This window comes from Pristiophorus japonicus, chromosome 14 (genome assembly GCF_044704955.1).
Source record: "Pristiophorus japonicus isolate sPriJap1 chromosome 14, sPriJap1.hap1, whole genome shotgun sequence".
Classification (NCBI taxonomy): Eukaryota; Metazoa; Chordata; class Chondrichthyes; family Pristiophoridae; genus Pristiophorus; species Pristiophorus japonicus.
Window position 1 is genome coordinate 22,871,939 of NC_091990.1, and position 26,462 is coordinate 22,898,400.

Below are 26,462 nucleotides of genomic sequence, written 5' to 3' on the forward strand. Positions count from 1 at the left end.
TAGAGGCCCTTGCTCCTTATTGGTGACAGTCATTGCTCGGTTAGTAATACTCTCGCTTCTGAGTCATGAAGGCTGTGGGTTCAAGTTGCACTCCAAAAACTTTAGCATAAAAATCCAGGCTGACACAGGTGGCCCAGATTAGAGTGTGGTACCTTGGACATTGAATCAGTCAGGGCGAGAAAGCCATGACATCAGTGCAATACTGAAGGGGGGTGCTGCATTGTTGGAGGTCCTGTCTTTCGGATGAGACATTAAACTGTCTGCTCTCTCTGGTGGATGTAAAAGATCCTATCTCACTGTTTTGAAGAAGAGCAGGTGAGCTATCCCTGGTATCTTGGCCAATATTTATTCCTCAATCAACTGAAAAAACTGATTATATGGTCATTGTCACATTGCTGTTTGTGGGAGCTTGCTGTGCATAAATTGGCTGCTGTGTTGATTCTGGAGATGAGGGGGTTGACTTATGAAGATAGGTTGAGTATGTTGGGCCTATACTCATTGGAGTTCAGAAGAATGAGAGGTGATCTTATTGAAACTTATAAGATAATGAGGGGGCTCAACAAGGTGGATGCAGAGGGGATATTTTCACTCATAGGGAAAACTAAAACTAGGGGACATAGTCTCAGAATAAGGGGCCGCCATTTAAAACTGAGACCAGGAGGAATTTCTTCTCTTAAGAGGGTTGTAAATCTATGGAATTCTCTGCCCCAGAGAGCTGGGTCATTGAATACATTTAAGGTGGAGATAAACAGATTTTTGAGCGATAAGGGAATAAAGGGCTATGGAGAGCGGGCAGGGAAGTGGAGCTGAGTCCATGATCAAATCAGCCATGATCTTATTAAATAGCAGAGCAGGCTCGAAGGGCCAAATGGCATATTCCTGCTGCTAGTTCTTATGTTCTTAAGTTTCCTATATTACTACACTTCAAAAAAGTACTTCATGTGCTTTTGGACGTCCTGATGTCCTAAGGTTGTGAAAGGTACTATGTATTTAGTTTAATATTTTAATGTATTTAGTTATTTAAAATCTAGGCTGACACTCCAGTACAGTGCTGAGGGAGCACTGCACTGTCAGAGGTGCTGGCTTTCAGATGAGATATTAAACCGAGGCTCGGTCTGCTCTCTCAGGTGGACATAAAAGATCCCATGGCACTATTTCGAAAAAGAGCAGGGGAGTTATCCCCAGTGTCCGGGCCAATATTTATCCCGCAATCAACATAACAAAAAAAGATTATCTGGTCATTATCACTTTGCTGTTTGTGGGAGCTTGCTTTGTGCGCAAATTGGCTGCTGTGTTTCCCACATTACAACAGTGACTGCACTCCAAGAATACTTAATTGGCTGTAAAGCACTCTCAGACGTCCGGTAGTCGTGAAAGACGCCATATAAATCCAAGTCTTTCTTTCTTCTTTAATGTATTTATAATTTAATATTTTAACGTATTGAGTTTATCTTTATGTGTTTATTTTATTTTAATGTATTTAGTTTAATATTTATATTTTAATGTATTTCGTTTCTTTTTTCATGCAAATTAATAATTGCAATTGTAACGTCTTGCCAGTATGAAAGATGGCGGCATACAGAGTAGTCACAATTCTGATTGACCAGAAGACGGCGCGAATCTCGTGTTGGTGACGCAGCCCGCCGACGCTCCTCCCGCTCAACGTGCTGACGTTCCGCGGTGCCGGCGCTGGCAGGGAGACGTTGGTGACGGAAAACGCCAAAGCAGCGACCGCGGGGCCTCGGCGATTTGTCGGTTGTTAGCGGCGGACGGACGCCCGCGAGTGGGCCTCTGGGCCCCGCAGGCTCGCTCGGAGGCGGCGGCAGGAGATCGTTCGGAGCGAGAGACAGTGAGGGAGACGGGGGTAAAGGAAAAATGGCGAGCGCGGCCGAGGTGAACGCGGTGCCTGTCGGGGATGTGGTGGTGGTGACGGCCGAAGCCGCGAGCCTGGAAGGCGAGAGCTCGGAGGAGAGCAAGACCCAAGTCATCCTGCAGCTGCAGCCGGTCCAGCACGGGTAAGGAGCGGGGAGGGAGGCAGGCCGGCCGGCTTCATACATCCCCAGCACGGCCTGGCTAGTAGCCTGGGGGAGCAGCAACACCAGGCGCTGCACAATCACATTCAAACTAACTCAATACATTAAATATAAACTAGATACATTAAAATATAATAAACTCTAAATACATTAAAATATTAAACTCAATAAATTAAAATAATACATTCAAATAAAATAAACTCATTAAAATAGTAAATGTTAAAATATGAAACTACGTTAAACTATAAGCAATAAACTAAATACATTAAAACGAACTAAACATTAAAATAAACTCAATATATTCAAATATTAAACTATAAAGACATTAAAATATTAAAACAATACATGAGACTATAGATATTAAGCTGAATATATTAAAATATAAACATTAAACTATAAAGACATTTTTAATCTAATCTGAATACATTATACAATGAATACATTTTAAACTTTAAATATGTTCAGATATATAAACTAAACTAAATACACCAAAATATAAACATTACATTAAATACAGTTTATGGTAAAACAAACCTGTTAATACATTAAAATATGCATAATTATAAATGCATTACATAATAAATACATAAAATTAAAAGACATTACATTTTAAGCATTAAACAATGATGAATATAAAATTGAACAGTGTAAATATATATAAATTGTAAATAATATATGGTGTAATGCATAGAAATTAAATGCAGAGAATATGTTTCCACTTGTGGGGTAAGTCCAAAACTAGGATCCATAAATACAAGATAGTCACTGATAAATTCAATAAGGAATTCAGGAGAAACTTCTTTACCCAGAGAGTGGTGAGAATGTGGAACTTGCTACCACATAGAGTGCTTGTGGCGATTTAGCACAGATGCATTTAAGGGGAAACTAGATAAGTACATGAGGGAGAAAAGAATAAAGGAGATGCTGATAGGGTGGGAGCAGGGTCATGTGGAGCATAATATAGACCAGTTGTGCTGTAAATTCTATGTAATAAATCATAAAAATAAAAACATGTAAAATTTAAAAATGAAACATCAACTATACAGTAAATGCAATATGTATTTTTAATGTAAATAAATGCATTGCATTATAAAAGTTTAATATCAAACATTAATTACATTTAAATATAAACTGAAATGGTGTAAATTCAAATTATTAAAAATAAACAGGATAAATAGATTACATTTAAAAACTCAAATATATTCATTAAATGGGAAACATTATACATGAGTAAATACATATATTAAATTGCAAAATACAAATCATCTGAAATTAAATGCTAAAATATCTAAAAGGCAAATTGTTAAAATTGCTACAAGTAGGAATTTAATGAGGTTAAACATGATTAAAATAAAATTTGAAATTAAATCTTGCACAGACAAAAAAATTACTAATTCATTTTACTTTTGAAAAATTATATTTCATAAAGCTACGGGTTCGGGTCCCACTCCAGAAACTTGAGCGCAAAATTCAGCCTGACACTCCCAGTGCTGCACTGTCAGAGGTGCCGTCTTTCAGATGAGATGTTAAACCGAGGTCCCGCCTGCCCCCTCAGGTGGACGTATAAAATCTCATGGCACTATTGGAAGACGTGCAGGGGCGTTATGCCCAATGTTTATCCTTCAATCAAAATCACAAAAAAACAGATTAGCTGGTCAATATCTCATTGCTGTTTGTGCGCAAATTGGTTGCCGCGTTCCCTACATTACAACAGTGACTACACTTCAAAAAAAGTACTTAATTGGCTGTAACAGTGTTTTGGGGCAGCCTGAGATCATGAAGGGTGCCATAAGAGTGCTAGTTCTTTTCTATCTATTTAAATAAAGTACATCGTAAGCGATGCTCCCCCTAAATTGTTTTTGGAAGCGCGGCCTCTTTAAGGGGCTGCGCAGCCCATTCACAGTCTTGCGTGCAATTTACTATTGGAAAAGCTGGTCCTCGGCTGTGTGATAACGAGGGATATACTTGCATTGGGGGCAGTTCAGAGAAGGTTCACTAGGTTGATTCCTGAGATGAAGCGATTGATTTATGAAGAAAGGTTGAGCAGATTAAGCCTATACTCATTGGAGTTTAAAAGAATGAGTGGTGATCTTAACGAGATATTTAAGATAATGAGGGGGCTCGACAAGGTAGATGCAGAGAGAATGTTTCCACTCGTGGGGGAATCTAGAACTAGGGGGCCTAGTTTAAGAATAAGGGATCGCCCATTTAGAACTGAGATGAGGAGGAACTTCTTCTCTGAGGGTCATAAATCTGTGGAATTCTCTGTCTCAGAGAGCTTTGGGATATATTTATGGTGCAGATAGACAGATTTTTGAACGATAAGGGAGTGAAGGGTTATGGGGAGCGGGCAGGGAAGTGAAACTGAGCCCAAGATCAGATCAGCCATGATCTTATTAAATGGTGGAGCAGGTTTGAGGAGCCAAATGGCCGACTCCTACTCCTACTTCTTATGTTCAGAGAGCTGCGCATCCTAGCAGCTTACAGGGAACATTGATAAGTCCCTCGGATGCTTCAGTTACCCACAGTGCCTATGTCTGCATCATGCTGTTATTTTTTGCGCCTTGTGTTGTTGCGATACAGAATTATTGTGACACCATGGTCTGCTTAAAGAATCGTACAAATGACAGCACAGAAGGAGGACATTCAGTCCCTTGTGCCCATCTTGGTGCTGGCTCTTCAATTGGAGCTATCTATTTCCATTTCCTAATCTCCTCCCCGCCCCCCCCCCCCCCCCCCCATCCTTTTTTATTCCTTTTCAAACAGTTATCCTATTTCCTGTTGTTTGATGTTATGGTCTCTGCCTCAGATATACATTTTTTAAATCATTTTGATTTATACACATCTTTTGGTTGGAACTCATTTCCGACATCTTTGTTTCTGGCGAATGTTTGCTCAAGTGTGAAAATATATTTTTAAAAAGAACGACAAGTCTCAAATGATGTAGAATTAACAGGTGATTGGTGGTGGGTGACTCTGGCCCAGAATCCATTTTTAACCAACGTATAATAAGGGCCTGAGATTCCTGGCAGCGAGCTTCTGTCGCCAAAGTGTGGCTCTGTGGGGTCCTCGACCCCATCTGAGTCATTTGTATGAAAAGGGGTGGGCAGCTGGGTAGTTACAGTGCTCCTGGGTATCCCCTGCCTGGTGCGGGGTTGGCTGTGAATGTACAAAAGAACAGCGGACATGTGACATTGGGAATGCAGGTGAATGGCTGCACCAGAGGTACTTTTACATTGAAGGCAAGTGTATGTTACTGCTTCCATTGAGAGGGCTCTCTGATATAAAGCAGGGGACCTGCATGGCCCTTACACTATTGGTGATCCACATTTTTCGCTAGTCCAGCGAGATACCGTTATGTCTCCACTTAAATCTAAATACGTGGAGGTGGAATTTTGTTGCCTTCTACCCATCAGTACCCGGCATCTTAACAGGCTATTATCTGAAATGGCAGCAGAAAGGAAGGTGAACGATATCTCCAGATTAAACTTTGAGGCTGTGACGTTACAATGCAGTCTAGTATTAATCCCATATCCTGCTTAATCATTTAGCCCAAGTCTATTGCAGTACAGAGATCAGAGAGTCTCCAGGCTCAATTCCTACTCTGTGCTGATTTAGTTGATCAGGTGGAGGTGGAAAAACTGCAGCACCTCTGGGCCTTGCTTCTGGTCACCGTCCATTACCCAGTGCTGGAAAGTAAGTGAGCATGGATGTGGGAAAAGGGGGTGGGATCGGGCTGAGCTACGATGCTCTCTCCCATTGGTCCAATAACTTGCTAAAGCTCTTGGCAAGTATGAAAAGTAAGCACTTGGATGAGGTACTTTGCATCACAGCAAAACTCAGAGCCTACAGGGGTAGAGAGGGGAGCATTTCAGGGGATTGCTTTAAACAACACTTGAAAATCAACCAGCTCCTTTAAAGTACTGAGGGTCAGAGTGTCATTTGGCATCTAAAGTTTGTTGACATGCTATGGGGGCGGAAATCACCGTTAAATGTGTACAGTGTGTGTGTGTGTGTTAGCTTGTCTCCATCGCAGCAGAGTCTGTCAGAAGGCTGTAAATTGGAGTCTTCCACCAGGACTTGAGCTCATAATCTAGGTTGACACTAGAGTGCAGTACAACGTCATACTTTGGATCAGACATGAAACTGTGGTCTCAACTGTTGAGACATTAAAGATCTCGTGGCACTGTTTCAAAGAAGAACAGGCCATTTTCTTGGTGCTCCAGCCAAGGTTCCTTCTGCATAACAGTGAGTGCAGCCAAAAGTAATTCATTGTTAAAATTTCTCACAGTGCTATACACAATGTGCTGAGACGCTATATAAACGCAAGCATTTCTTTCTTATAATGTGCCAATGCGCTTCTTGTAACTCATCACCTTACATTGGTTCCATGATTTCCAGCAGAACTGTACACACTAGTTCTACGTAGCTCAAAATGCTTCTCCAGACACAGCCCCAGGTTTGGGTGGATAGGATCCAAAATTGTTGGATCTTTTTCCACTCTAGGTGTGTGTGTAATACATCCATTGCTCACGGGGAGTTGGAGGAGATGTTTACAGCAATGAGGGTATGTGTTGGGGAAAGTGTTGCAGGAAGTACATGTGACTGTTACAGGAAGTGCCCACTATATCACGCTCAGTCAGTGTGTTTCACTGAATCCCCAGTGGCATCACTGTATCTTGTTTTGACTGGGTTATTTTCCATTTATCTTTGTGCAGTTGTTGATCCCTATACCTTGCACTGAACTGCATTTGAAATTATTCCAATAGCATGTGTGAAGATGGCGCAGAATCGAACTGCAATGCTTCGGTCATGACCGTGGAGACTCACACTTTACAGAAGCTAGCGGATGGGGAAGGTAAGAGATCGGACTGTGTGTATGGGTAACGTAGAGACATTGAATACCGCTGTGTGTTTTTTGTTTGCTTTACGGTTTTCACATCTAGTCGAACATCGACAAATATGAGGTAAAGGTGTTAACAAGGGTTGTGCCTGCTAAATGTTTGATGTTACAGTTTATGATTTCAGCCATTTTTTAAAGCGACATATAAACTTAAACACATTGTGTACATGTACGAGAGAGGAAGTCAAACATGTAGACTGCGCATTAAAGAGCAGGGAAAGTAGGGGAATCATAGAACTTGCAGCACAATGGGGGGGCCATTCAGCCCTATGTGCTGGTGCAGTACTGGCTTTTCAATTATTCTAATCTCAAAAGACACTTTAATGCAAATAAACTTTATTAATCTAAATGTCTCTTATGAGGCAATGAGTGAGTTTCCTGCAAAACTCGCTAAAATAATGCGGACTATGTACCATTAGTGTGGCTTTCTTTGAAACTTTAGCTGATTGTGAACGTGGGTTTGGTGAGTTGCTAATAAAAGCACTTGTCATACTTGTTTCCCATCACCACATCATTATCCTGACATCACTGAATAAATTAGGGGCATTTAGAGATTGGTTTGAGTTGAAAATGTATTTACATTTTTTTTAGACCTTTTATTAGAGGCACCAACAACAGTAAGATGACATTTATTTGTCAAATTACATGTTTCTTCTGACTTTCCTACTTCAAGTGAACTCAACAGAGTCTATCTCCAGTGAAAGAATATCCCAACCCTTTTTTTGGTAAGTTCCAGAGATAATCTTTACCCTGGGACTCTTGTCTGATGTGGGACGTTTCCCTACATTGAAAGGAGCTATATAAATGCAAGTTGTTGGTGCAAACCAGTAGACTGTATGAAGTTGAGCTGCTTTTTCTCAGACATTTGCAGTGTTGGAGAGAAGTGTTGGGTTGCCCAGTCCAGTCCTTTACAAGATCAGGACCAAACCAATACGCCACAATGCGACTCTCAGTTAAACCAGACTTTAACTGCTAGGTAACAATTCTATTTTGTGTGGTTAGTTGATCTGCAGTTCGGGCTGTTTGGTTGTGCTCAAAGCCCCATGGGCTAAGGAAAGATGGGGTGGGGGGGGCGGAAATCAGCCATGGTTCTCCTTTTGTGATTGCTGTACAATGACCCTTGCTGGAAAGTGTATCTTGTGCGGACAGGATCAAGCTTGGCTCTGATGGAAATGATAGCCTGCCAACACTCAAGAAGAATGGGTCATTTGGGCGGGATAATGGAGGGCGGATGGTGTCTGTGGAAATGTACCCCGGCATGAGCCAATGCCTTCAGGAGGTGGAACAGGGAAGGAAGAACAGGCCCTGTCTCTCAGCTGCAATCAATGCAGATTCTCTGTCGGGAATACCAGGAGTGGTGCGTCACACCCCGTTGCTGTTGCCTGTGGGTTTTCTCTTCCAGACAGTGTTGGCACCTGGTACTCTTTGTGCTGAAGTTAAGGCACAGAGTTCAGGTCTGGAATGTCCAGCCTTACTTGTCCTTGTGGGCTGCTTAGGTGGATCCAGTGGAACCTTGTTGGTGCATTCAAAGTTCGAATATATCATCCTGTTAATCTGTATGTATCTAAAGTGGCTGATACTGACAGATCTTGGTGTTCTGATTTAGGATCTATTCACCGATAGGGCAACAGTGCTAACATCTGGCCAATGTTCCCTTCAATTCTTTTTGGGTGCATGGCCCATTCAAAATAGCACGCATGTGTGCTTTTTCCTATTTAAAAGCCGATGAGCCCGCTGCACCGGAACTGCAATGCTGCACGGCTACGCAGCTAAAAGGGAAAATTGCATACAGCCCCTCGAGCTTGCTTCGCCATCCAGTAAAATCAGGGCTGACCTACCTCAACTCCAGTTGCCCGCCCAGGGTTGGGTATTGCCTGCAGTCTGTATCTTCATTGGGCCACTAGAAGGGTTAAAGTGAATCTTGGTTTTTGATTTGATTTGGTTTTATTTAAAGCTCTTGATACGCTCCCTTGAACTCCTTACTCACTGAAAGCACGTTTGCAACTTTTAAAATGCACACCTCATCTCTCGATGGCCCGGTTAGTAAAATTACTGTCCAATGTAGAACTGAGTCACATTGAAGGCCCTGGGTTTGATCCCCAATCTCTGCTGATTCCAGCCAGAGAGTTTAGTAAAGGTACTACTGTTGGGTCTTGGCACCCATAGGTTAGAGAGGCAAAATCAGACAGGGTTCTCGCTGCTCATCACCGTTCAATAATTCCAACCAGAAAGTATGTGTATGGCCTTTGGGCCAGTTTGTTGTGCCCCAATGGTAGGCTAGCCTGCTAACACTCCCTCTCTAAACTCACAACATGTATCAGAGGGCGTCTGTTGCCTGTGGCACAGTAACCCAGCAAGGTACCACAAGTATGTGTTTCACATTACACTGTACTACAGTCTTGGAAAGGAACACTGGTGGAAAATTTTAGAATACGAGTCTGATTAATGAGCGGGAATTGGACAAGAAAAGAGAATTAACTTTTTGTATCTGCCATGCGGTGCAAGAATATAATGCAAAGGTGTTTGTTAACCCGAGCCCCTCTGGGTTGGAATGGCTCTGAACTTCTGGTGCTTGGTTCCTTTAATCTTGTAGGTGTGATTACTATCTGCACCTCCTGCAGTGGTTAATGTCACTTTAAAGCTTGTAGATGAAATTTATATCCAATCAGCAAAGGCGATAACTGCAGCCCTTTAGACTGGCTTGCTGCAAGGTCCTGGGTGGGTTGTTTTACTTAAGTGCTGTGTTAAAGTGTCCCTTCCCCCACGAGGAGAATAAAGGGTGAAATTGTTAGGACAGTGGAGAGCAAGGGAGCAGCGTAGATAGCTGTCTGGGCATGGGATGCCTGGTCCTCCCCTCTGCTGAGTGATGGGGAGTACATGTGGCAGAAATGGCATGGGGAAATTGAACGGTATTTCATTTTAACCTAGTGCAAAATGCATTTGTAAATAGGACCACATTTACAACATTGTTTTTTTTCCCATTAATTTTCTCCACTGCTTTCTTGAAAGCACTGACCTTGGATGGGGTACAAGTTCCACAGTTCCTGGATGTCCGAAGTTGCCTTGCTGAAATGTCCATTCTTTATGTACAATTATGGACAGTGAGTGTTGGCTAAGCTTTTCGTCGCCTGTCCTAAATATCTCCTTTATGTAGCTCGGTGTCATATTTGTCTGCTGACATTCCTGTGAAGCATCTTGGGACTTTTTAAAAACTACATTAGAGTTGCTTTATAAATGCAGATTTTGTGTTGGGGCTATTCCAACCATGGAGTACATCGCAGGTGAGACTGAATTTCGCACTTTCCAGCAGGGAGTCACTGGATAGTGATCAGCAGGGAGCACACTGGCTTGTTGAGGCCCATCGAATCTCTGCCTCCACCAGCTAAGCTAAGGTGACACAGATTGGGCATTGAACCTGCTCCCTTCCCAATCTGTGTGGCTAAGTACCAAACTGGGTGGTGCATTTACTGATTGAGCCATTCGGGGGCAGCTAATGTTGAGCATTTCTGACAAGTACCTCTGTCTCCAGGGGAAGTTGGACTCTTCTGAGTAAGAATATTTGTTACATAAATGCAATAATTGATTGACAATCTGAAGTGACTGGTTTGATTCTGAGAAGTGACTTGGTACATTTGGAAACCAGTACTTGGCTCGGGCATGCAGTTATCTGGAGTTGACTGGCTAACCACAAGTTCAGAGCAACCTAATCTTGCATTACCTTTTCCAGCCACGTTCTAATGAAAGGTTATCAACCTGAAACGTTAACTCTGTGTTCTTTCCACAGCTGCTGCCTGACCTGCTGAGTATTTCCAGTGTTTTCAGTTTTTATTCTAATAATAGTGTTGGAGCAAACCGTTATTTTAAACTGTGCCCATTCAAACCCTCCTTTCTGCAGTGCTGGTTATGTGCTGGCAGCTGTCAACTGCTTCTGGCAAAGTTTAACTTTCAAGAAATCCTTAAGATATGCATGGACAATGTCCAGTACCTCGTTTCAAATTCAGACCAGACTGATGGGATGAGAATCATCACTGTTCAGCCATGAAGACCTTGTGTAAAATGATTTTGAGACGGTTTCAACTCGGTTGGATGACAGTCCACATCACTAAACTGTAATCTCACTCAGAGATCACAGGATGTCGAGTGTGGGAAACCAAGCTGTCACTGGTACTCTAGTATCATAGAAACCAGTAGATCATATACCTAACCTGTGCTGTGGCTAAGCCTTTGTGTGTTTGATGGAGGCAGTGTAGAAGGAGCTTTGCTCTACAGCTAACCCATGCTGTATCTGGGAGTGCCTCACGCTTACTCTGGGTGCCATTTATTTTATTCCTGCTTCTCGCCCCTTGTGCAAAATCCCATGACTCAGGCCTTTACTAATAATGCTCTAAACTATCACCCTCTGCACCTCCTCCAGCCCAACAACCCTCTGATATCCCTGATCTCCTCCAATTCTGGCCTCGGCTGTGGGTCAGTGTGTAGCGCACTCGCCTGAGTCAGAAGGTTGTGGGTTCAAGTCCCACTCCAGGAACTTGAGCACATAAATCCAGGCTGACACTCCAGTGCAGTGCTGAGGAAGTGCTGCACTGTCGGAGGTGCCGTCTTTCGGATGAGACATTAAACCGACATCTGCCCTCTCGGGTGGACATAAAAGATCCAATGGCACTATTTCGAAGAAGCGCTGGGGAGTTATCCCCGATGTTTTGGCCAATATTTATCCCTCTAATCAACATAACCAATTATCTGGTCATTATTACATTGCTGTTTGTGGGAGATTGCTGTGCGCAAGTTGGCTGCCGCCTTTCCCACATTACAACAGCGACTACACTCCAAATGTACTTAATGAGCTGTAAAGAGCTTTGCAACGTCCGGTGGTCGTGAAAGGCACTATATAAATGCAAGTCTCTTTTTCTTGCACGTCCTTGATTTTCATCGCTCCATCATAGGCAGCCGTGCTTTCAGCTGTCTAGGCCCTAAGGTCTGAAATTCCTTCTCAAACCTTTACGTCACTCCTTAAAACCTATCTCTTTGAATAAGCTTCAGGTCACCTGTCCTAATACCTTCTTATGTGGCTCGGTGTCAAATTTTGTTTGATAACGCCCCTGTGAAGCGCTTTGGGCATTTTACTAAGTTAAAGGCACTATGGCCCCAAGTTTCCACATGATTTGCTCCTGATTTTTAGGAGCAACTGGTGGAGAACGGAGTATCTTAGAAATCGCAATTCTCTACATTTAAGTTTTCTGCAGTTCTAGTCATGTAGAACAGTTTCACTTTTGAACAGAATTTTTTTTTCAAAAGGGGGCGTGTCCGGCCACTGGCGCCTGATTTGAAAGTTTCCACAGTGAAAACGTACTCCAAACTAACTTAGAATGGAGCAAGTGAAGATTTTTGTAGGCCTGAAAAAACCTTGTCTAAACATTAAAAAATTAGGCGCCCGGATCGAGGTGGGGGAAGGGAAGTCATTACATTCTACAATAAATCCTTAGTTATACTTATACAAATATTATACAAATAATTCCAACCTGAATAAAAATTTATAAGCAAAGAAAAGATTAAATAAACCATGTTCCTACCTGTGTGAAAGTGCTTCAGGCAGGCCTTTCAGGCAGGGAGAAGGCTGCAGGAAGCCTCAAGTTGAGGCAGCCATTCCCGACGGGGGTGGGGATGGGGAGAGGCAGTGAGGGCCTGACCAACGGCAGGGGGGGGTGGGGGGGGAGGCAGTGAGGGCCCGACCGACAGCAGCAGCCGTTCCCGACGGCAGGGGAGGGGAGGCGAAGCAGTGAGGGCCCGACCGACGGCAGCAGCCGTTCCCAACGGCAGCGGGGGGGAGGCATTGAGGGCCCGACCGACGGCAGCGGGGGGGAGGCAGGGAGAAGGCTGCAGGAAGCCTCAGAAGTTGAGGCAGCCATTCCCGACGGCGGGGGGTGGGGGGGAGGACCCCCTGCCGTCGGTCGGGCCCGTTGGGAAACGGCTGCCTCAACTTCTGAGGCTTCCTGCAGCCTTCTCACTGCTGCAAGAAGCCTCCGTGTTGATCATGGAAGGGCAATGTGGTTTTATTAAAAAATGTTAAAAATTGAACAGCTACAAATGAACTACAAAAATGGCCGAGTGCCAATGTTTCCTTCACACTGCGCGTGCGCGAATGCTCCTACGCGCACGCGCAGGGTTGCCGGCACGAAAAAACTCATTTAAATGGTACCCGTCCCCTCCTACTTACAAAATCGGCACGAGTGGTAGGCTCCGCCCCCTGGGCGCCGCGCCAAGCTGACATCGAGCTACAAAGCGCTCGAGAATAGCGCGTTTTTTTTTCAGGCGCCGTTTTCGGCGTGGAAAACGGGCGCCCAGCTCGGAGGGGCGCCTGTTTTGCCGCGTGTGGAAACTTGGGGCCTATATATCTATCTACATATCAATCTACATCTCTCTCTCTCTCTCTCTCTCTCTCTATAATATATATATATATTATATGATATAACTATATATATATTTTTTTATATATTTTTATCTGACCACTGCTGGAAGAACTGCAATCAGGTTGTTCTACTCTAAACGGATCGGAAAGGGCAGATTCTTTTTGCAATGGTTTCCACCTGACCAGACCTATTTATTCCAGCACAATCTCCGCAAAGTTTTTTTCAGTTTCTCCCTTTTTAAAAAAAAAAATTGTGATAATTGTTTGTAGAGCTCAGTGAAATGTGCAGTATATAAATGTGTATTTTTAAAATTTCAGATATCTGCAATGAGATCAACGAGGAGGTTGAAATTGCTTACCCTATTACTTGTGGGGAAAGCAAAGCCATTCTACTGTGGAAGAAGTTTGTTTGCCCGGGTATTAACGTGAAATGTGTAAAGGTATGATTGAGATATAAATGTATAAATGTTCTAGCTGTAACTATTCTGATATTTCTGATATCTGATAAATGTGCTGCTCGATATCTTGTTGAGTTGTATAAATCAGGAAAGTCCCGCGTTTGATTTCCGAACAGTGTGGAGTTGGCAAATCTCAAATGGGATAGCAACAGAGATACTGCAATTGGTCTAAGTCCCTCTGGGCTCAGGAGGTGGGGAGGAAACCATCCAGGGCTGCTACATATGGTCATTAATCCAGTGACCTTTATACTGCTCTGTGTGTGTGAAATATGATTCAGCTGTGTGACCTCTAAAGGTTGAATAGCCTGATACTGTTGCGATTCACGAATGGCAAACGACCCCTTTTGCAGGGTATGGAGAGCTACAGACAGCCACAGACCCATACCCCAACATGGATCAGTGCCTCACTTTCAACACTTGCTCTGAAGGTGCTTGAGCTCCACGCGCGTTTCCGTGTGTGAGCGCGCGCGCCCGTTTCCGTGTGTGAGCACATATGTGCGAGTTTCTGTGTGTGTGTGTATGCTGTATGCTTGCGTGTTTCCATGTGTGTGCGTGCGCAGTCTACGGGTACTGATGCAGACACCTCTTTCCCTCATAGTGTGTCACCAAAGGTGCCAGTATTTCCAGTTTTGATTGAATTCTTTCTTCTGATTTTCCTTTTTCAGTTTAATGAACAGCTCATAAGCCCAAAACAGTTTGTACACCTTGCGGGGAAATCTACACTGAAAGACTGGAAGCGAGCAATTCGAATAGGAGGCATAATGTTGAGGTTGGTATTGTTACTCCAGTATTGCTGTTTTTTGTTGACCCCCTTCACTTATGTAATCTTGAATGCAGGAGTATGCTGTCTGAGTCCTTGGTTTTGTTCATTTTCACTTATGCTTCTCTGCCCTGAGAACCAGCTCCCTTGAGCCCCACGCCATCAACTTCTGATCACTCATCTACCGCTCCTGGCCCTGTTTCTGCTCCCCTTCAACCATTGTCATCACCTCCCTACAATAAAAAAAAATACCCTCGACCTATCCTTTTCGTCTATTGCCCCATCTCTAATGAGTTACTGAACCTCATAGCCCAGGAGCGTTGCAGATTGGATTCCTGCTCTGTGAGCTGATTATGAGCTGAGGTTTCCCTTCATTCACCTCACCGTTGGTGGCAGAGTTTATAATCATATGGGCCCTGCTCTCCGCAACTCCTACCTGAGCACATAATCTAGACTGACACTCCAGTGCAGTACTGAGGGAGCGCTACACTGTTGGAGGTCCCGTGTTTCAGATGAGACGTTAAACCAAGGCCCCATTTGTGCCCTCAGTGGACGTAAAAGATCCCATGGCACTATTCAAAGAAGAGTAGGGGAGTTATCCCTGGGACCAATCTTTATCCCTTAACCAACACTAAAAAATAGATTATCTGGTCGTTATCTCATTGCTGATTGTGGGAGCTTGCTGTGTGCAAATTGGCTGCCATGTTTCTTGCATTACAATGGTGACTACACTTCAAAAGTACTTCATTGGCTGTAAAGCGCTTTGGGACGTCCTATGGTCGTGAAAGGTGCTATATAAATGCAAATCCTTTCTTTAAACCCCTCTCCCCATTATATAGTTCTATTTAATATAACCTTTCCATTTAATGTGTAGAAGCTGGGATAGCCCAGGCTCCGATTGTCATAGAATCATATCGCCCATCCTGTCTGTGCCGGCTCTTTGAAAGAGCTATCCAATTAGTCCCACTCCCCTGCTCTTTCCCCATAGCCCTGCAAATTTTGCCCCTTCAAGTAATTATACAACTCCCTTTTGAAAGTTACTATTGAATCACTTCCACCGCCCTTTCCTTTCTTGGAAAAAAAGATCGGGAACAATAGTGAATCCCAGCACAACCAAAATCCCACAGCAGGGTAGCCTGTAACTGGAAGCCCAGAGGCACATGCTCCTTCCAGTCTGCAAGCACCGTAGGTTATGGGATGGTGGGCTGCACATGGCCCCGAGCTGTAATATGTGTACCACTGCTCTAAAGGGTTGTCTCTGGATGCACTTATTTGCAGGAAGATGATGGATTCTGGGCAGTTGGACTTCTATCAGCACGATAAAGTTTGCACCAACACCTGCCGCAGCACTAAGTTCGACCTTCTAATCAGCAGTGCCAGGGCGCCGGTTCCCAGCCAGCAGAGCAATGTGATACAGACCTCTACCTCCATAGACGGTGAGTACAATAGCACAGAGGTGGAGGGAGAGGGCTGTTTGTGGTGATGTGAAGTGGCAGCGGGGGTGCATCAGTGGGGAGATAAGAATTGGTTGCGATTTCGGAAATGCTGCATTCACCAGAACTGCAGGGGGCTGTGCTATGCGCCAATGGCCTGCTGTGTGTTTTCTCTTTTTATTTGAGCATGATATGACTGCAGGCTGCATAGATTGGGACAGAAAATGCCTCTGAAAGGGATAAAAAGTTTGGTCAATGTTTCAGGTGAGATCCTTCACCGAAAACCCTCTTGGAATACTGACTTGTGTATTTGCAGCATTTCAGATTTCTGGCATTTGCTGTTTTTCTTTATCTCTCTCCCATACAGTGTAATGTAGTGGTTCTGTTACTGGACTAATGATCCACAGAACGAACCCCACCATGGTAATTTGAGAATTTGAATTCCGTTTTTTAAAAAAATCTGGAAATCAGTAAAAGTAGCCATGAAGCTGTTGGATTGTCGTTCCAAATCCAACTGGTTCAATACTGTCCTTTTAGAGAAGGAAGCCCGCTGTCCTTGCCTGGCCTATATGTGACTCTAGTCCCACATCAGCATGGTTGACTCTTAACTGGCCTCCGAAGTGGCCTAGTAAAGCAGACAAGGGCAACTAGAGATGGGTAATTAAGGCCGGCCTTGCCAGCGCCGCCCACATAGCGAGAATGAATATTTGCAGACAGCCGACTGGGGTGGGAGTGTGTGTGCAAAACTTGCCACTGCAAGGCAGTTTGAAGATGCGAATGGCGAGCCTCTAGGGCAACCGGATGTTGTGCATCTTGCACAATAGGGCCGACTGTAGTGTCCCAGCACAAAGCAGCTATGATCGCAGCTCCTCGGGTGTTGCACGTGCCTGTGCCTTCACTGAGCCGACCTCCCATCATAATTTGAGGTCAATGCATTTAAATATTTGTCACTCCTGATGCGCAAGAGTCTGGTGCACTGAGCACGTCTTGGGGGCTGGAATGTGTGTCCCAAGAATTACTGAAGGGCTGCTGTTTTTTTTTAATCACAGCGATTTGTGGCTCAGTGACCCCACCCCGTTCATTCTTTGGCCTTTGCTTGTCAAAAAAGCAGAGCGCTTTAGGGTGGCCCTATTAAAAAGAGATGGAATATCCCCGAATTTCCTGTTCCAAACGAGCGTTGCCTGTAAAGTGCATTGATCAGGTCTCCTGCTGTGTTATAAAAGGATCCCTAGTCACTGTAATAATTGGAGCCTTGATGAACCAGTGCATAGTCTCTGGGCAACTGTCAGCCAAGCTTTGTACTGCTCGATTAGGCATCAGGCCTCCGGGCTCAGTGATACAGAACTCTTGCTTCTAAAGTGCTTTGTGAACTAGATTATTTCTAGAAGCATAACAAATAATGAAAGGGCTGGACGGCGTGTCCATTGATGGATCATTTCCGTTTGATAGATTAGGGCGGACCAGAGGACATGCACTTAAACTGCACAAAAGTAGGAATAGGTTAGATGTTAGGCAGTTCTCCTTTTTCCTAGAGAGTAGTGAGCCTCTGGATTGCATTGCCGGTTGGTGTGGTGGGTGCTGACTCTCTGCAGGCCTTCGAGAGGGAGCTAGACCAGTTCCTGCCTGGGGCAGAGATTCCATCATATAGAAGGTAAGTGGATTAACATTTAACGTATGTATTACCTGAGAGGTTTGGCAAGGAATTTTCCTGAGATTTTTTCTGGGTTCATTTGATTGGATGAGAGGGAGGTTGGAAGTGTCTTTTTGTGATGCTCCAGGAATCATGAGCGGGGCAGGCTTCACATAGCAGCTAGTCTTTTCCTGCCCCTCATTTTTGTATATGGGATTGCTTCCAAGTTGGTAGTTGGCGAAGAATGGTGCTGTGACGTAGGTGAGAGGAGAGAGATTTAGTCTGCTCTGACAAAACAACAAAAGTCTAGCTACAGTCTGAAGACTGTGTTCATTTTGCAGGCAATGGGGTCCACATGACTGTGTCTGAAGACAATACTGACGAGTGCATTGAGTGGAGTCCAGCTATGACCACAGTTGCAGTTACTACAGAGGATCTAAACAGGAAAGACGGCGAAGAGATCTCTGGTGAGTTCAGTGGGCCTCTCTGTTTTGAGCTACATTCAGACTGAAACCTCTGAGTGCTACAGTTCTAGCTGACTTCAAGGACCACTGCCTGTGCAGCCTGCACAGGAGGAGTGAAAAGGATTTTTTTTTAATTAAAACTGTTGGCACAAAAAATCATTGAACATATTTTGCTAGTTATAAAATACTGTAACTCCATGATGCGGTGGCAATTAAATGTGCTGCCCCAGTGCAGTACTTTTTAAAAAAAAAAAAAAAAAAAATTGTTCATGGACGTTGTTGGTATGGCCAGCATTTATTGCCCATCCCTTGAGAAGGTGGTGATCAGCTGCCACCTTGAATCGCTGCAGTCCGTGGGGTGAAGCTACTCCCTCAGTGCTGTTAGGGAGTTACTGAGTTATACAGACCAGCAAGGTCTTGGGTTCTGTCCCCAGACTGTGCTGATCCTGGCTGAAGTTTGCCTCGAGTAGGGAGTGGTCAAATCAACTCGGCTCCGCCTGAAAAGTGCATGTAAGGATGCATATTTCATGCCATATGGACTTCTGATGAAGATAACACCAGGTTTCTGTGATGTCTTCTGAGGTTCAATAGCCTGCCAAAACCACTGTGTAGAATTGCATATGAAGAATGGGCATATGGTTGAGCACTGATGATTGAAAAAGGAGAATCAAAATATTTCCCTGAAGGAGAAAGCGTGGCTGAGTGTTTGATTCTTGACCGGTATTAATGGATTTTCCATGGTAAATTGGATGATGTGTTGTCTTAAAAGGACAGAGGTGTTAAACAATATGCGCACAATGTATTATTCAGTGAAGGTGGAGCTATGTCGCTTTAAGGCCACAAAGTCTAAAGACGGGCTCTGGTAACAGTTTAATTGTTAAGGGAACTGTGCAGATTGGAATGTGCTCCTCTGTTTCAGGCTACAGCTCAAACACCCAGCAGCGATTTAAGATTGTTTTGCAACAGAGTGATGTCTGTGTGTGCTAGATATATCATTTTCTTAGATAGTAATGGCCATTGAATGATCAACACAATGATCAAAAATAGCTTAGCACTTTAAAGACCACCAAGATTTTTATATATTTAATGTTGGTAATTTCTACAGCCAGGGATCCCTGTCCCACAGTCATCCCCGCTGGTACATGCACATGTGGGGGCAGGTTCAACTGTGGCACTTTCTTTGGTGGAATAGCTCAGCAACACTCGCTGTTTTGACTTGCATGTGAGGAACAGCTACTTGGGGGAGTATTGGAGTGGAAGGGAACATGGAATTGGTCGGTCTAGCAGTGCTGTGCATGGTCTCAGCACTGAGTTCGTCCCCCACAGGGCAGTAATGCAGTCTTCCACTTTCTGGCCTGTGACTGCACTTCAAAAGTAATTATTTGGCTGTGAAGTGCTTTAGCGAGTCCTGAGGTCCCGAAGGGCACTGTATAAATGGATATTCTATTTAAGGGAATTTTGTTGTCCGTTTTCTGCACCTCTGATTGACAGTGCTGCTGGAAACACAAAGCAACTGATAGATATCAACCACCAGCTATGATCAAACGAGAGCAGACAGAGAGAGTGATCATAATCATGTCATTGTTCACAGATGTTTAAATTTGAAATTATGAAAAATGCACTTTTAGTGGACAAGCGTTGAGAAAACTAGGAGGACCAAGGCTCACAGTGTAGGTAACACCAAAGAATCATACAGCACAGAAGGAGGCCATTTGGCATGCTGTGCCTGTGTCAGTTGTTTGAAAGCGCTAGCCAATTAGACCCACTCCACCTTGCTTTTTCCCCTATAGTCCTGCAAGTATCGCCTTTTCAAGGGTATCTCCACAAGGTTGAAAAGAGTAGAAACAGTGATTAAAACTGATGGCTCAGTGATCCACCCAGCCCAGGAAGGTTTTGGCTTCAATCACTGGTGTGTTGTGATCCAACAGATTCCTGGGAAGGGGTGGTAGTAGGGATGCTGCAGTTGGATTGAACACTCCTGGACTTAAGAGGGACAAACATTGAAACAGAAGAGTAGCAACCAGTGGTGATAATACGACACCGAAGATTAGGTTATAACAACCTGTTTCGGAGGAAGTGGAGGTTGATTTTTATGTTTCACAGCTATTGTCAACGTAGGTTTCTAAAATACTCTGAACCTTAGTGGTGCAAATAGAATATCAGATTTCTGGAGTGGTTTTATTTCTTGCTGCAGAGGACACCTTGGCCTTCTGGAAAGGAATAGCAGACGTGGGTTTACTGGGGGAGGTTGTCACCAACATTCAGAAGGAGTTGATGGAGATGCTGGCAGGTGTTCAGCAGAGGATGGGTCAGACACCGCTACAGATCACAGGTAGGTGGAGAAACATTTTGCTGCACCGTGTACTCTGGTGCTGACTGTCGAATGGCATTTCTGTGAAGGTGACTTCCAGCCCAGTGCCTGCGTGTAACCTTTCACTTGGGGGAATCCTGCAGGCACTACGGGCTGAAAGGACCGACAGGGAGCCAATCCACCATCCAATTTACTAAATCCACATTTCTAATAGATAGAAGTTAATTCTCTTTCTTAACTCCAGATAGATTACTCCAATGCTCTCTTTGCTGGACTCCCATCCTCCGCCCTTCGTAAACTTCAGTAAAACCCTGCGGGTCATATCCCATCCGACAACTCCAGCTCACCCAACATCTTCGCTGACCTACATTGACTCCCGGAGTCTCCAATGCCTCATTTAAAACTTTGTCCTCGCCTTTAATTCCTTTCTGGCTTCCCTCCCACATCTCTAACCTTCTACAGCCCTACCAATCCCCCTTCAATGTTCCCGTTAATCTGTGCGGCTGTGCAATTGTCTGGAGGTCCCGCACAGGCCGGTCACCATATTTGAATGGTAAAACTGCGCACCCAAAAATAATTGAAGGGATAATTACCCCTCCCTCCCCGAACACTCCAGTTCTTTAACTTTCACCTCCAGTGCTTCCCCTCCTACCTTCACCTCACCACTGGTGCTGTACCATCATCTGCCTAGGCCCCAGCCTCTGCAATTCTCTCCTTAACCCCATCCTCCTCTTTTCCTCCTTTACAATCCTCCTTAAAACACATTTCTTTGACCAAACTTTTGGCCACCTCCCTAAATCTCTCCCCTGGCTTGATGTCGCGTTTCCCCATACCTCGATGAAGCGCCTTGGAACATTTTGTACGTGAAAGGTGCTATCGAAATGTCAGTGACTTGTAATTTTGTTAGCAGTTTTCTATTTCCTTCCCAGTTGTGGCTGAATGCCCACATCCCAGGATCAAATGAAAAGAAAACTAACATCCATAATTATGGAGTCACTGCCTGAATTTTTTCCCCATTTTGAAATTAGATCTATTGGATAGGCTACATTATGAAATCCATTGTCTGATGTAATGTGGAGCATTGTGTCCAGAAATATTGCAGGTTTGATCCCCGCTCCTATATTGAGTTCATTAATGATGGAGCTGTAGTTGTGGCACTCTGGGTGGGGGGGGCAGGGGGTGGTGTGTGGAAGACGGCCAGAATTCCTGTTCCTACCTATCACTACCAGTGTTCCCTGCTGGTATGTATGAATATCTGGTGAAGATATCAGGTGTAACTGTGATAACCTATTATTGAGTAACCTATTGACAGTGTTTTGCATATGAAGGATGGGCACTTGCCTGAGGCACTGGATGGTTGCCAGCTACTGCAGGACTATCCCAGCAACAGTCGATGCCTTTAGAAGAAGAGATAGTTGGGTGGAGATGCAGGCTGATGGATTATGTGAGGTTTTTAATAACCAGTGATCCCTATTCTGGATTAAAGCGGTGTTTGTGATTTGATTTCAGATGCTGCAGTTCTGAACAACATGGCACACACTTTTGGCCTCCTGGAGACTGTGAAGAAGGTTTTGGACAACAGGAAGAGTCAGACCGATCAAAGCCAGGAACAGATTCACAGTGACCTTGCGGGTAAGTTGGCTCCGCCCCCCGGCCCAGTGAAGGTAACAATTGGTCGGGACACTTGCTCTGGGGGCAAAAGGGCAAGTATACACCACCTGCTCTCGGGCATCTGTGAGATCTGCTGCAAGATGTCCGTGAGGGCGACCAGGGGATGGCTCTCCCTCCAGGGGAGCACCTGGTCACCACTTAGCCCCTCCCCACAAATCAATCCTCACCAATCAATTAACCCAGTCACTGAAGTATATTGCCAATTAAAGTTAGCCTTTGGCTCCAGACTCTCGTAATTAAGTCAGTATCAGTCATTTTTATTACTCCAGGTGCACAGGAAAATGGGTGGGGTGGATTGACCCATCCACCTCCACAGAGGTGTGTGGGGGGCCTGACCCATCCACCTCCATGGCACGAACCTGGTATTGCAGTACTTCCAGGAACGGTGCAGTGGCTCTCGACCTTTTGGCTAAGAGCATTGGCGCAGAGTGATCCTTGATGTGTGCAAGGTGACCTCTGGCGTTTGTGATTTGACAAAGAATTGGAAAGATTGGCTACGAATTTAAAAAAAAATAGTTGTGTCAAATCACAAACGCCAGAAGTCACCTTGCACACATCAAGGATCACTCTGCGCCAATGCTCTTAGCCAAAAGGCCGAGAGCCACTGCACCGTTCCTGGAAGTACTGCAATACCAGGTTCGTGCCATGGAGGTGGATGGGTCAGCAACCCCACATACCTCCGTGGAGGTGGATGGGTCAATCCACCCCACCCACCTCCTATTTCCAAAAAGCATAGGAGAACCACCTTCCTGATCCAGGGAGAACCACTTTGGGGTCATGGTTACTCCCCTGTCAGGTCAGTTACGCATGATCTTAGCCAAAAGGCCGAGAGTTCCTCTTACTGAGGGAAACCTGCTGCCTTCAGGTCATGTACTGTTTGCTGCTTCTGACTAAAGATACTTTGACCCTATACAATATGTAGAGAGACCAGTCGCCCTCCCATCAGCTGTGCTCCAAAGGGCAACTGTCTAGCTCCTTCATCCCAATGGTATCAAAGACCCACAAAATGTAGCATCTATCGTAGAAATAAGGGAGCTGTGTAGGGGGTTTATTTGTTAGTAAACCCCTGTCCCATACCGTTGATCTCCAGAACTCTATGTTGAAGTCTGTTGTTAATAATAAAACTTTTCCGCCCCAGTCTCTAAAACTCAGTGCAATACTCAAAAATCACGTTAAGGAATTTTGACAGGAGAGCGCCTGCACTTTGATAGTTGCATATCCAGTCGTCACCAGCTCTGCATCTTCCATTTGGCATCCAACTGGATCCTGGCTGATGATTTTGGAGTTTCTTTGTAGAATTTCTGACATCTTAGTAACTGTTGACACAACATCTTCATGGTGCACCACATGTATTTATATAGCGCCTTTAACATAGTAAAACATCCCAAGGCACTTCACAGGAGCGTTATCCAATGAAATTTGACTCCGAGCCACATGAGATATTGGGGCAGGCAACCAAAAGCTTGGTCAAAGAGATAGGTTTTAAGGAACGTCTTAAAGGAAAGAGAGTTCGAGAGGCGGTGAGGTTTAGGGAGGGAATTCCAGAGCTTAAGGCCTAGGCAGCTTAAGGCAGGGCCACCAATGGTGGAGCGATTAAAATTAGGGGAGCGCAAGAGGCCAGAATTTGAGGAGCGCAGAGATCTCGGAAAGTTATAGGCCTGGAGGAGGTTGCAGAGATATAGAGGGGCGAGGCAAGGGACTCTGAAGCGGTTGGGAAGAGGGGAAAGAGATGAGTATGGTGAAAATAAATGCTTTCTACTGGTTACATTTGTATATGGTTACATAGATCAGGGGAGTATTTTATTTTTGAAGTAGCTCTCCTTTCCTTGCATTGTCCTCCTTGAATGATCCATTCAGTATTGATTGGTATTACACACACTATGTAACGGTTCTCTCATATTGATTCCTTTTTTCATTCCTTCTAATTCCACATGTACTGAGCACAGAGTATAATAAGGACATACCCAATTGCCAACGTAATGTTAAAGTTAGATATTGAACAATGCACAGATTTTTTTTAAATCCCCGTTTCTAACCCTCTTTCTTCCCAACAACAGAACTGGAACGTCAGCTGGAGGAGCAGAGGAGACGAGCCAAGGAGCAGAAACTGAAAAGCCAAACTCTGCAAAACGTGGTACTGATGCCGATCGCTACTCCCAAACCCAACAAGCGCCCCCGGCTCCAGAGACCCGCCTCGGCTACCATCCTGACCCCGACCACACCGCTCCAACAGCCCCAGTTCACCGTCATCTCGCCTATCGCCATCGCTCCGATGGGAACAAACTTTTCTGTCGCCAACGTCACAACCATGCCCATGGCCATTGGCCAGCAGTCCAGCCCCGTCACTGTCCACACGCTGTCGGGCGGGTCCCAGATCTTCACCCGGTATGCCGCTGTGGTCACCGCGCCCAAGACGACTGCCTCCGACACGGTCACCATTCATCCCGCCTCCAGCCTCGCCCTGCTAAGCACGGCCGCCATTCAAGACAGCAACGCCATCACGACCATGGCCAGCATGAACATGGGCCCCGTGGAGCTGGTCACTGTGGACTCGGGCCTGGCCTCTGTCGTTCAAAGCCACAGCATTGACCATTCGACAGAGGAATCGCAGACTGTGATCGAGATTCACCCTGGGCCAGAGATGGACTCTGACCCAGACGGTGCGGCGGAAGTGGAGTGTGACGATAAGGTGCCCGACACGGACAACGAAACCCAGATACAAGCCATCGAAGTTGTGACCCAGGAGGAACAGCAGGACGAGAGAAATGAGGAAAATTAATTAAAGAAACGAAAAAACACTTGAGCTATTGAAGTTCTTGCTTGGCTGTATCTGAATGTACTGTTACCAAAATGTAGTTATGTGTAAAAGGTATGAATCTCAACACGAGTATTTTTTTTTTAAAGGCAGGAATGCAATATTATGATGCGTTCTTTGTGCTGTGTCCCGACTATTCAGCTGGACTCCCAACCGTGGATCAGGATTCGCTCCAGTTTGCCTTGTTTTGCAAGCTGCTATCAACGAAGTGGTGTTTGGGTAGCATGTTAGCATCTTGACTTTAGTGATCTCGCATTGTCTGTCTCCCTCCCCTTCCCAGAACAACTTGTAAAGAGGATGCAAGCTCGAGTTCACTGATGTAATTGAATATAAGGTTAAATGCCCTCCCCACATGCTTCCAATTGACTGCCACAAATCAGCCACCACTGACAATTCCAACACCAGAATGGGTTGGTTTAGTTTTACTTAAGCCTAGTCTGAATGTAGCATCCAATTTTGATTCCTTTACCTGGAAGAGATGGGGTGCTCTTGCCGCATGAAGCAAAGCAAACCATTTTAATGATCGTTAACAGTTTGGTGACAAAACTGACTGAAGAAAAAGGCCACAGAGGCAATGGTGCGTTGGGTACTTGGGGTGAGTTTGAGGAGTCAATCACTACAAGTGTAACAGGTTAGAAAGCAAACAGCCGCAGATGCTGTAGATCTGAAGTAAATTGCTGGAAACACACAGCAGATCCGTCAGCATCTGAAAAATGAAAATGGGGGAGTCTGCATCTTTGGGGCCTCTCTTCAACTTACAAAAAAAGGATTTACTTGTAAAACGTTAACCTGTTGTCTCATCAGATGCTGGCGGAGCCTGCTGTGTACTTGTATTTTTACTCTTAAGTGTAACCCTCTTGCATATCCTTGCCAAAATTTGAACAAGCCTCATTTGTGTAAGGGCAGCTTCAGTGTGTCTCCTTTCCAATGATGTTTTCAGAAGTTTCTTAATGTGAGCCTGTATTGTTTTCATTTGCTTCTTATTATGAATCCACACTATGTACATTTTTTTTACTAAACCAACAAAAAATGCATAGCATTCCTGTATAACAATTAAATGCATGTGACAGAAAGGTGATGAAAATATTCAAATACTTTTATTTCTGTGTCTTGACTGAAAATACTTTTTTTATCATCCCCCTTACCTTGCCGCCATTTTTGTTACTGGCAGACAGATCTCAAAACCTAATTTAACATTGGCAAAAGCGATTTCAAATTCTGATAAGCTGGCCGGAGCCTCGGCTGCAGTCGGTGTCACTACAACCAGACCCTCTGGGCTAGGGAAAGCACTAGCTGGAAAGTGTACCCATGTGGACGTTTGGTGAAGCTGAGCTGTTTAGTGTTCAGGGTCATAATAGCCTGTGGGGTCTAGGCTTGCACACAAAAGAAAGAACTTGAATTTAAATAGCGCTTCACAGCCTTTGATTACTTTTGAAACAATTGCCCATAAACAGCGATGAAATGAATGACGAGTTAATATGTTTTTGCTGGTTGGGGGAGGAATACTGGTCAGGACACTGGCCGAATTTCCTGCTCTGGGATCTTTTGCTTACACCTGAATAGGCACACACTGGACCT

General features: G+C 44.6%; 1 protein-coding gene and 1 non-coding gene across 2 annotated transcripts; one reads left to right on the top strand and one right to left on the bottom strand.

Annotated features, from left to right (window-relative positions):
- The first annotated feature begins 1,655 nt into the window (after positions 1–1,655).
- On the top strand, positions 1,656–25,984 carry LOC139279778 (glucocorticoid modulatory element-binding protein 1-like). The gene is made up of 9 exons (XM_070898988.1): positions 1,656–2,015; positions 6,803–6,891; positions 13,661–13,782; positions 14,466–14,569; positions 15,839–15,996; positions 17,965–18,090; positions 20,282–20,419; positions 21,908–22,030; positions 24,127–25,984. Exons 1-9 carry the CDS (start codon positions 1,876–1,878, stop codon positions 24,846–24,848), a joined length of 1,722 nt encoding a protein of 573 aa, XP_070755089.1. The 5' UTR covers positions 1,656–1,875; the 3' UTR covers positions 24,849–25,984.
- On the bottom strand, positions 22,710–22,903 carry LOC139280409 (U2 spliceosomal RNA). The gene has a single exon (XR_011596668.1). It is a non-coding gene; the product is annotated as a U2 spliceosomal RNA (small nuclear RNA).
- Positions 25,985–26,462: the final 478 nt, after the last annotated feature.

Bases quoted from the DNA above. Each gene is read 5' to 3' on its own strand.
- LOC139279778 (XM_070898988.1), top strand. From the start codon at position 1,876: ATGGCGAGCGCGGCCGAGGTGAACGCGGTGCCTGTCGGGGATGTGGTG. The intron at 2,016-6,802 runs GTAAGGAGCGGG...TTATTCCAATAG, and splicing joins CTGCAGCCGGTCCAGCACGG to CATGTGTGAAGATGGCGCAG. The intron at 22,031-24,126 runs GTAAGTTGGCTC...TCCCAACAACAG, and splicing joins GATTCACAGTGACCTTGCGG to AACTGGAACGTCAGCTGGAG.